Source organism: Cervus elaphus, chromosome 24, assembly GCF_910594005.1.
Source record: "Cervus elaphus chromosome 24, mCerEla1.1, whole genome shotgun sequence".
NCBI classification, from domain to species: Eukaryota; Metazoa; Chordata; class Mammalia; order Artiodactyla; family Cervidae; genus Cervus; species Cervus elaphus.
The window spans coordinates 65027777-65039795 of NC_057838.1; the positions used below are offsets into that span (position 1 = coordinate 65027777).

The window sequence follows — 12019 nt, forward strand, 5'->3', positions numbered from 1 at the left end:
GAGAGATAAGAAGTCCTGCTCCAAAACATGCAAAATCTGAGCCCTCTTGGAAACAAAGTAACGAAGCCAGCTCTGCCGGCCCCCCTATGCTTTGAGAGGTGTCACCGCTGGGTGGTAGTTGGGAATGCTTACATTGGCAGAATCACTCTCTTATATCCTTGGATACTGATCATAGATGAGCTGCCTGGGAAGGTAGAGCTAGTCTAGCCCAACCTCCTCATTTTACAAAGGAAGGAACAGAGGCCCAGAGGGTAAAGTTCTTCCCTCATAACCTGGAGGAAATATTTGCAGTTCATTATTGTTACCGAAAGGAGTTGGGGCAGGGCCGGGGGGGGGGTAGTCTGGCTGCTTGTTGCTCAAAAGCCAATAAACAGGCCAGGTTGGTGGAAAGGAGTTTGTTTTATTTCAGGTGGCGGCAACTGTAGGGGGAGGGTGGCAGACATCTGTGCGAAGGCCAACTCCTCCCACCACCGACAGGCGGGGGGTGAGAGCATTAATAGACAAGAGTCGGGGGTGGGGGGCTTCATGCAGAAACAGCTCAGTCATCTCTAATAGCTTCAAATTGGTCATCAGTGGTCTGACCAGCATCATCTTGGTTGTTTTAGGTACAGTTAATCTTCAGTTGCGGGTTGTACTTGTTCCCATTTCTTTGTGGTCAGTTCTCGGAACTGTGGCAGCTCAAGCCCTGGGTGTAGTCTGTTCATCATGTAATTAACTTCTCCACCTGGGGTTTTGGCATCTATAAGACAGCTCACAGGATACACTCAGAATATTATCTACAGCCCTTGAGAAAGAACTAAAGGTCCTTGACTGTGCTTAATGACTACATTATTATTATTTAGTCGTCTTTGACTGTTTCCCTTTGTTTCCACACTTTTCACTTCTCTGATTAAACTTGTTCTTCGACTGAAGTCTGACGAAAGGCAAAAGGCAGGCAGAGGACATTGTGGGGGGTGTGGCACAAGGACCATATGGTCCTGCTCTGTTTCATTATCTCAGGTTGAGAGATCAATTTCCACCCCCGTATAAGGAGCGGCTGGCAGGTGGGGCTGGCATAGAGTGAATGAGGGGGAGGGGGTTCAGAGGAGGTTGACAAAAATCCAGATGTTTGACAGCACACAGCAACTGGGAGGTGGGAACACGGGCACATGTGTGCCTTGAGTGGGAGAAGTGAGTACAGCTCTTGAGCAGGCTTGCAGTTCTGGAAAAATGAAGTCATGTGGTTGGTCAAAAACTGGAAAGGACTCAGTTGTCACTGAATGGGTGCCCAGATGAATAGATTGCAGTCTCTCCAGGCAATGGAATACTATGCAGCAATGAAAAGGAACAAACCGCAGATCCATGCAGTAATGTGGGTGACCCTCACACATGCTGAGCAAAAGCAGCTAGCTGCTGTTTTGCAGGAAGGTCTAAGTCAGGGAAAACTAATTGATAGTTTTCTGGGGCCAAGAGTGGAGGTCGGTGGCTAAGTGCGCTGAGGGAGCTTTTGTGGATGATGAACATTTTTATATCTTGATCGTGGTGGTATACACATGTATACTCATGTGTCAAAAGTCTTTTAGGTCCTTCTTAATGTCTGTAAATTATATCTCAATAAATTTGATTCTAAAAATTTTTTAAAGGGAAGGGGAAAGGAAAGGTTTTGGTTAAACTGCTATTCACTGGCTAAACAGTTATGGAGCACCTCTGTGAACAAGGTGGGAGCACCTCTGTGAACAAGGTGCCATAACAGGCGCCAAGCGGCTATTTGTGCCAAACATGGTGGGGCAGAGGACTGACGAGCCCCATGGTTCCCTCCTCCAGAAGACTGTCCCCCCATTCTCTGTACCCAGCCCGTCAGCCACCCAGAGACCACAGTCAGCACCCAAGTCCAGGAAGGAACAGGGATCACTAAGGAGAAAAACACCTCTTCTTTTTGGCCTGGGAGGACCTAAAAATCCCTCAAGCAGAGGGAATGGGAAGGAGATGGGACTGGTTCATCTTGACCCGGATGCACCCACTTCTCTGTTTAGTAACGAACCCCCATTTGTCTTGCTTGCTACAGTTTGCTCACATAATTTTGCTGAGCGCCAGTCTGAGGTCTGAGCAGTGTTTGGTTCTGACTTGCCAAGTTCATCGATCAGTATGTTTGTATCTAATTTGTGCAAGTTTACCCAGCCTCCCCTACTGCATATATGTGTGCACAGGGCATATGAGGCATCCTGGGCAGTGGACAGCAGCTTTTTACACATAAACATGTGTCTCTACAGAAAGACAGTTTCTATGTGTGGACTTTACCTACAGTCGCACTGTGAAGAGATATGGCAGTTTCTATTTAATATTGCACAGATAGGGGTATCTGAACACATACTGTTCTGGACATCTAGAACATCATATAATGCTTTTAATCTTTCGAGAAATGAATAAGCCATATCAGAGATGCACATCAGGGCCTAGCCCAGAGTGGCCAGGTTCTTGTCCACAGGTAAGGATGATACTGTCATTTGGCATCACCCCGCTTCTCAGACCTGGAGGAAGGAATAAAAGCATTCAGGAGACCATCCTCCTGGACCAGCTGAGGGGATGGCAGCAGGTAGGTGGCCCTAATTCATCCTCTTCACTCTATTATTTTTCTCCCTTCTTTCCTTCTGAAGCTTATGAGATTGATCTGCCACGTGGAAGCGGCATCACAGTCCTCCTGAAGCCCGGGACCCAGACTCTGCCAATGAAACTTTGTTACATCATTTCTAAAAGATGGGAAACCACCCTGTCCATCAAAGCCGGAGAGAAAAAGGTCTTTTCCTTTAGCTGCCAGGATCCATATAATTACTTCGTTATTGAGATCCAGAAGAATATCGGTAAGTACTCACTCGTGGACTCTTTGGCCTGCCTGTCTCTTCTTTCCAAGCTAACCCAGCCTCTACTGCTAGAGAGGAGAGACCTGTTGAAATTCTGCACTCTCTTTAGCTTTTATGTGGCCAGTCACAGTCCTAAGCGTTTTGCATGGTTTCAGGTTTGGTTTTTTTTTTTCCTTTTAATCCTTAAAGCAGCCCTAAGAGAAGTTCTCAAAGGAAGTCACTTGCCTAAGATGGCACAGCTGGTGTGTCTCAGCAAGACAGGAACCCCAAGCATTCTGGAATTCTGGATCCAGAGTGTCTGCCTGTGGCCACTGTGCCACACTGTCTCATGGCAGAGCTTTGGATCCTCGGGTGATGCTCTGTCTGATGTGCTAAAAACATCTGGCTTGAGCAGGAGTGGAAGTCAAGGGAGCTGGAGGACAGAAGAATTGGAAGATTGAGGAGATAAGAGTGGGACGGTGGATCCACTAGTTACAGTGGGGGAAAAAAACAGCAGCTTTGCAGGCTGAGGGACCTGGTTTGACTTCAAGTACCAGGGCGACTGATCATGTGCCTTGATTGCATGGCTTCATATAAGTTTCTTACCTGCTTTGCGATTTAGTTTTCTAGTCTGTAAAACAAGAGTCATTGTACCAACCAATAGGGATGTTTTCGGGATGAAATAAAATCCTGGATTGAGGTGTATGACATACTGGCATTCAATAAACTACAGATACTTGGCATTATTAATGATAACTTGAGTTTGGGATGGGAGATTGGCGTAAGAAATACTAATCAGGCAGAAAGAATTAAAGGTATACTTTCCCAATTATTTTAAGGTGGTATGCCAGTGAGGAACTAATAGATATATTAACAACAACGAGAACACTATTTTGACTTAATCAAAGTCATACGCAGAAAATTTCTTCACCTTTAACTGAAAATAGATGAATTGGAATAGATCATGAAGGAAGAGGAAGAATAAAAGAAACCTTGAGAAGAAGGAATTCATAAAAATAAAAAGAGAAATTAAAGTACTTAAAAGCAGTTTTAAAAACTATGTTTATGGACTTCCCTGGTGGTCCAGTGGTTAAGAATCTGCCTGCCAATGCAGGGGCCATGGGTTCAATCTCTAGTTCAATTGAGCCCATGCGTCACAACTACTGAGGCTGTGCTCCACCACAGGAGAAGACACTGCAGTGAGAAGCTTATGTGCTGCAACTAGAGGGTAGCCCCCACTCAACACAACTAAAGAAAATCCACACACAGCAATGAAGACCCAGTGCAGCAAAAAAAAAGTGTTTATAACTAAAGCCAAAACCTGGTTCTTTGTAAAGGCCCATTAAATAGACAAATCTCTGACTAGTCTCCAGGAAAGAAGAAAGAGAAATTGCAAATATTTAACAATGAATGTATACATGTGGATTTAATGACATATAGAAAGCAGATTGCTGAAACTATAATAGAGACTGATAATAACTGTGAAAATTTGAATGACAAAATGATTTCCAGGGAAAATTTACTGGGCCACATTGACTCAAAGAAAGGGAGGAAACGTGAATACGTATATAATCAAGGAGGAGACTGGAAAAAATGTCCAATGTGAAGGAGAAAGGGTTTGGGTTTGTCAGAGATGATTTCACAGATGTGTCCTATAAAACTCCAAGTAGCAGATAATTTCTGTGTTATTTAAACAATTCCAGAGGAAGGTTGACAAACCTTTTTTGTAAAAGGCCAGAGAGTAAATATCTTAGACGTTATATGCCAGATGGTGTCTGTCACAACTCCTCCACTCTGCTATGATAGCACAAAACCAACCGTAGACAATAGATAAACAAATGGGCAATGAACATCCTGTGTTTATTTACAAGAACAGATGTTTGACTGGATTGGGCCTATGAGCTGTGGTTTGTCAAACCCCTATCTAGAACAATGAAAGAGGCGAAGTTTCACAGTTCATTTTCTAAGGTCCTTAAAACCCTGATGTCAAACTCTTTCACTGCATAAAAAGAAAATAGACTCATCTCTTATGAATATGCTTTGCCACCAAAATCCTAAGTAAAATAGAAGTATATCAAATCCAAAAATTGCATAGAAAGACCAAAGCAACAAGAGCAGGAGGACTTGTTGGAAAACAGGATCGTTCTAACCATTAGCCAATCAACTCAATGTACTGCAGCATGTGAGTATGTGAAAGGGAAGAATTGCACTTGATTTTTTTTTTTTTCTCAATTGTGTTTGTTTATTTTTGGCTGTGCTGGGTCTTCGTTGCTGAGCATGGGTTATCTCATTTCAGAGCGTGGGGGTCACTCTTGATTGCGGTGTTCGGGCTTCTCATTGCAGTGTCTTCTCTTGTTGTGGAGCACAGGCTGTAGGCACATGGGCTTAGTAGTTTTGGCTCATGGGCTTAGTTGCCTTGTGGCATGTGGAATCTTCCCAGACCAGGGATTGAACCCGTGTCCCCTGCATTGGCAGATGGATTCTTAACCACTGGACCACCAGGGAGGCCCACACTTGATCATCTTAATAGATGATTTTAAATGATTTTAATAAAATGCTCTGGCGTGCATGCTCAGTCACTTCAGTCATGTCCGACTCTTTGCAACGCTATAGACTATAACCCACCAGGCTCCTCTGTCTATGGGATTCTCCAGGCAAGAATACTGAAGTGGGTTGCCATGCCTTCCTCCAGGGGGTCTTCCCAACCCAGTGATCAAACCCGCATCTCCTGCATTGCAGGCTTCTTTACCGCTGAGCCACCAGGGAAGCCCAAAAACACTCTTAGTAACCCAGAAATAGAGGAATGTTTTCTTAATCTAATAAATTGTATCCATCAAAAACCAACAGCAGAGACTTCCCTGGCGATCCAGTGGTTAAGACTCCATGCTTCCACTGCAGAGGGCATGGATTTGATCCCTGATAGGGGAAGTTCCGCTTGCTGCACAATGTGGCCAAAAAAAACCAATAACAAGTATATTTAACTGTCAGACATAGAAGCGTTACCAATAAAACAGGGAACAACATAAGGATTCCCACTGTGCATGCTTTTGGTCACCAGTATTCAAAAGTTCTGTTTAAGTATTTAGAGATAATCTTAACAAATACATAGGATGTATATGTAGCAAAATATACAATTTTGCTGAAAGACGAAAGAGAAAACGTAAGTAAATGGAAAGATGTTCCCATGGTACCTGATGAAAATCTCAGTATTTTTTTGTGTCATGTCTCTCTAAAATTAAGTTATGAGTTTAAGTCAATTACAATTAAAATGTCAATGAAGCTTTTGCATAGGTGAGGAGACTATTGATATACTTAGAATTCAAAGGAATGGTGTATTGCTATTAAAAGAATGAAGGAAATCTATGTATTAATGTTTGACATGGAAAGATACCCCTGGTCGTTTTGTCTCATGCAAAACAATGCAACTTTCAGTAGAATAGTTCATATAGTTTATTGTTATTTAGTCACTAGGTTGTATCTGACTCATTTTGGACCCCATGGACTGTAGACCGCCAATCTCCTCTGTCCATGGGATTTTCCAGGCTAGAATACTGGAGTGGGTTGCCGCTTCCTATTCCAGGGGATCTTCTCAAACCAGGGATTGAACCTGGGTCTCCTGCTTGACAGGCAGATTCTTTACCACTAAACTATACAAGGAAGCCCTTGTATAGTTTAATTTTACTTAATTAAATACATAGAATCATACAGAGCCTCAAGTTTGGACAGTTAAACACCAAAATGCTATCCTTATATTGTTTCTCTAGTGAGTAGGGGAGGGGAACAGGTGACATCCATTGTCTTCTTTCTGTTCTTCTGTAATGTCATTTTTTTACAAGCAGACATTGCTTTTATAATCAGTTAAGAAAATGACTGCCATCTTGAAAAAGGAAAAAGATTCCACAATCACATCTCACAAGACACATCTCATGAGACCCGTCTAACACAGAGACCACACACAGTTTCCTGAATAATAAAAACCCATGCTCGCAATTTTTGAAAATGATATGAAAATAACATTTTTAGAATTATAAATCTACACACTGGAATCAAGTTCAGTGTTCTGCTTACCTCTGGTTTTTAAAAACCCTTCTGAATAAACATTCTGAAAGTTTCAAATTTTAGCCCCTCTGCTGTCATCCCTTCTTTTTAAAAAAAGAAATTTAAATTTTATTTTATATTAGATATAACTGATTTACAATGTCGTCCCTTCTTGAATGACTCCATTAAAGCTAATGAAAGTAGAGGTCTGTGCTGGGTAACTGAGGTGTGACTCACTTCAGAAATGACGCTTCTCCATCCTCTGGATAAGGAATCATTTGAGTTATTTAAACCTTTTTACACTGGATGGGGAACTGAAGACTTGGAAGCTCCAAAATCACTGCAGATGGTGACTGCAGCCATGAAATTAAAAGATGCTTACTCCTTGGAAGGAAAGTTATGACCAACCTAGACAGCATATTAAAAAGCAGAGACATTACTTTGTCAACAAAGGTCCATCTAGTCAGGGCTATGGTTTTTCCAGTAGTCATGTATGGATGTAACAGTTGGACTATAAAGAAAGCTAAGCAGAGAAGAATTGATGCTTTTGAACTGTGGTGTTGGAGAAGACTCTTGAGAGTCCCTTGGACTGCAAGGAGATCCAACCAGTCCCTCCTAAAGGAGATCAGTCCTGGGTGTTCATTGGAAGGACTGATGTTGAAGCTGAAACTCCAATACTTTGACCTCCAGATGCGAAGAACTGACTCATTTGAAAAGACCCTGATGCTGGGAAAGATTGAGGGCAGGAGGAGAAGGGGACGACAGAGGATGAGATGGTTGGATGGCATCACTGACTCAATGGACATGGATTTGGGTGGACTCCAGGAGTTGGTGATGGACAGGGAGGCCTGGTGTGCTGCAGCTCATGGGGTCGCAAAGAGTCGGACACAACTGAGCCACTGAACTGAACTGAACTTGTGTGTCCATTCTGAAAACAAAGCTCTTAGCAACACATTAAAAAATGTCCACACAACCTGACACCCGCAGAGTCACATGACTGGTGGCAGAGCTGTGGCTGAGAGATGGAGCTTTTTTGCTCCAGGTACTTGGTATGGAATTAAGTCAGAATCACTGCCTTAGTTGGGTTAAGTGATCCCATAAGAACATAGAAGCCAGTAGGAGCCACTCCAAGCCACATGGGAGGTGTAGCTGAAAAGTAGACCTGGCTTAATGCAAACAGTGACGTTTCTGTGAGCTCCAAAACGTTGATACTGTCTTTGCGTACACACAAAACCTAATTTTAGCTGCATTCATCACCTCGTTATCTAACCTTGCTTTATCACTTGAGCAGTGCAGAGCACAGGCAGGAGCACAAGTAACAAACAACAGTCTGGGCTTTCATCCTGGGAGCGTGCGCACTGCAAGCACCACACAAGCCACCCGGACTCCAGGGCTCTTTGCAAAAAATGAGAGGCTTGATGTGTGACCGCAGAGGTCCTTGACAGCTCTGAAATTCTCCCGTAAGTCCTTTTCGAGTTGGCAGTAGTTTCACATACTCCCCCAGAGCAGCAATAAAAACTTGCCGATGATTGTTACAGTGGCCAGAGTGCTTTGCACCTTTCAGATTGCCTGTGCTCCGAGACAAGAAAAGCCACACTGCCTGCTTTTCCTCGGCGCCTCCCTGAGACAACCTTTCTCCCGTTGTTTGCTTTTGTTTCTAATTTCTTTTAACTGGAGTTTGATTGCTTTACCTGTTGTCTTACTTTCTGCCGGGCGACAACGTGAATCAGCCGTGTGTATACATACACCCCCTCCCTCTTGAGCCTCCCTCGCACCCCTCTCGGCCATCACAGAGCCCCGAGCTGAGCTCCCTGCTAGCTATGTATTTTGCACACGGCCGTGTGTACATGTCAATGCTCCTCTATCAGTTCATCCACCTTCTCCTTCCCCCGCTGTGTCCGCAAGTCCGTTCTCGGTGTCTGCATCTCTATTGTGGTTCAGTCACTCAGTCGTGTCTGACTCTTTGCTACCCCATGGCCTGCAGCACGTCAGGCCTTCCTGTCCCTCACTCTCTATTTCTGACAGCGTCTCTATCTGCTGTCCTGCAAATAGGTTCATCAGTATCATTTTTTTAGATTCCATATATATGCGTTAATATACGATATTTGTTTTTCCTCTTTCTGACTTACTCTGTAAAGACAGAGTCTAGTTAAATCCACCTCACTGAAAATTCTCCCTTTGTTTTAAAAAGGTTTATGAAACAAAGTACATCAAAGGATGTCATTAAGCATTAGCCTTGGGGGAAAGGATTCAACAGCAGTGGTAATAACATACCAGCATTAAATCCAGGAGGCCAGAAGATGACCTGGCCTCTGGGTTCCAGCTGTTAAGGGCTTGTACACTCAGGGCATGCTCCATCTGTTGATGACTGCACTCATGGCAAAACCAGTTTTAAAGGGTAGAGCTTGGCGCAATGCCTGAAAAATTATGAAGTCATGACTCCTTCGGGATCAAGGAGGTAGGACATCCCCAAGCACAAGCCCCCCTCTGGGGGGCTGATAATGGAGCCACGAGCTGGACTCCACTAACTTAATCTGGAAAACAATGCTGGTTTCTTCTGCTCTTCAAAAGCAGAGTTCCTGTGACACTTTTTTCACAAAAAAGTGAAATGGTGGAATGGTGTAACTGGAAGCAGCAATTACCATAGGACATATTTTGCTAATGGAGGCACAGAGTAATTTGAAATAAAGCACAGATGCTCACAGATACAGTACAGAGCTGTGACGGCTTGATGCTGAGAGGCTGAGTGTCATTCCAGGGGAGAGAGAGCAATGCCCACGCCCACTGCCTCTCTAATGGCTCCCTGCAAAATAAACGCCAAACGCTGTCCTCGCTTTCCACCTTTTTTCATAAAAGCAAAAATTCTCTTTGGATTTATTTTGGTTCGTGGAAACACCTACTAATGTGAGTCTTTCATAAAAGTGAAGTGGTATAAAGCGAACTTGCAAAAAAGTGGGGGAGACATGTAGTTAGGTGGTGACTTTGGTCTGGTCCACTGGAAGCAAAGCCTGACATGGGGATTCTTGTCTTTAAGTCAGTATCAAGAGAGTTCCCTGGGGGAGGGACTCTCCTAGCAGTCCAGTGGTCAAGGCTTCCCTTTCCAGGGCAGGGGGTACAGGTTTGATCCCTGGTTGGAGAGCTAAAGTCCCACATGCCTCTCAGCTTAAAAAAAAAAAAAAAAAAAGGACCATAACATAAAACAGAAGCAATATTGTAACAAATTCAATAAAGACTTTAAAAAATAAAAGGTCCAGAAAAAAAAAAAAAAACCTCTTAAAAAAAGGAGAGTTCCCCTTGGAAGAAGCCTGTGAAAAAGTGAGGAAACAGGATAAAATGTATAAAGTGAGGGATACTTGTGGTTTTAGCTGCAGGCTGAACTGGAGCTTGAGTGGCAATTGCCAGGCTGGGTCATGTGAAAAGGGGCAGAGAATCAGGCTTTTCACTCGGGCTGGGTGGTGACTGGGGCTTCCCCTGTGGCCCTGTGATAAAGAACACACCTGCTGACGTTGGAAACGCAAGTTTGATCCCTGGATCGGGAAGATCCCCTGGAGGAGGGCATGGCAACCCACTCCAGTGTTCTTGTCTGTAGAATCCCATGGACAGGGGAGCCTGGTGAGCTGTGGTTCACAGCGTCACAAAGAGTCGGACACAACTGAAGATCTCTGGGCTGCCACCCTCTGAGGGGATGCGAGTCTGGGGACAGGGAAATCTCTCAGGAGCAGTTCCCTCCAGCCAAGGCACTTCCCCAGAGAGGGACACCCTCCTGAGCTATTGGCAGGCAACATTCACATAACCAGGAGACTGGGGGCGGTGGGGGAATGGTTTGGGGATGATTCAAGGGCATTACATTTATTGTGCACCTTACTTCTATTATTTTTTTAGCCTTTATTTTGATTTTTTTATCTTTTAAAAAAGTATTTATTTTTAATTGGAGGATGATTGCTTTACAGCGTAGTGTTGGCTTCTGCCATTTGTTGTTCAGTCGCTCAGTTGCGTCTGGCTCTTTGCAACCCCATGGACTGCGGCATGCCAGGCTTCCTTCCCTGTCCTTTACCATCTCCCCAGATGTGCTCAAACTCATGGCCATTGAGTCGGTGATGCCATCCAACCGTCTCATCTTCTGCCGCCCCCTTCTCCTCCTGCCCTCAATCTTTCCCAGCATCAGAGTCTTTTTTTTCCCTGCTACACAACATGAATATTTCTACTATTACCAAATCAGCGCCACCTCAGATCATCAGGCGTTAGATCCCAGAGGTTGGGGACCCCTGCACTGCAGGGGCTGAAGAGGAGGGCAGTGAGGGGGGCCCAGTAGCATTTGTGACCAGGCCGTTTTGTGACTGTGTTTCAGACTGCGTGTCGGGCCAGTGTCCCTTTGGGGAGGTTCATCTTCAGCCTTCCACGTCGGCGTTGCCCACCCTCAACAGAACCTTCATCTGGGACATCAAGGCAAGCAAGAACGTCAGTCTCGAGCTGCAGTTCTCCCTGTCACGCCTGAGGCAGATCGGGCCGGCGGAGGGCTGCCCGGATGGAGTCACTCACCGCATCAGCGGCCGCGTCGACGCCAGCACGATGGTCAAGATCGGGACCTTCTGCGGCAACGGCACTGTGTCCCGGATCAAGATGCAAGAGGGGGTGAACCTGGCCTTGGACCTACCGTGGTTCCACAACAGAAACGTCTCTGGCTTCAGCATCGCAAACCGCTTGTCGATAAAACGTGAGCTGGCCCACCCCCGTCTCCCCCACTAGTGGTTGAGGTTGAAACCTACAAAATCAGCCTCGCTCTCCATCAGAAACGGTCTGATGGTGGCAGTTCTGTGGTTCCATCTGAGCCCTTAAAGCACATCCCACTCTTTTGTGAGCACGCGGGCCGCCTGGAGTGAGCCCACCCTTCTCTATTACACAGACCAGGTGGTGACTCTTTCCTTTGTCCTCGGTATGTAAGACTTGTGTTCAAGAAATAGAACGGGACTGGCTGCACAGACCTACCGCTCTGTGACTCTGCTTCTCCTGTCTTTGTCCTGTCTTCTGTCTCTTTCCTATTTTCTAGAATCATATCGGTGGTGGTGTGCCAAAGCTGGCTCACAGCAGCTCTGAGTGCAAGTTGCTAAGTGTTCTGTAATTTCGTGAGCTGGTAGTAAACAGAGCAATTACTAAAACTATATAAA

At 44.9% G+C, this 12019-nt stretch overlaps 1 protein-coding gene across 1 annotated transcript in view; it reads left to right on the forward strand.

The window, feature by feature from the left end:
* The window catches only part of CDCP1 (CUB domain containing protein 1), a 59447-nt gene that overhangs the window by 24459 nt on the left and 22969 nt on the right, over window positions 1-12019 (forward strand). The window contains exons 2-3 of the mRNA XM_043885908.1: window positions 2634-2837; window positions 11203-11568. Of these exons, the coding sequence (XP_043741843.1) occupies window positions 2634-2837; window positions 11203-11568 (570 nt within the window). The remainder of the gene's footprint in view (window positions 1-2633; window positions 2838-11202; window positions 11569-12019) is intronic.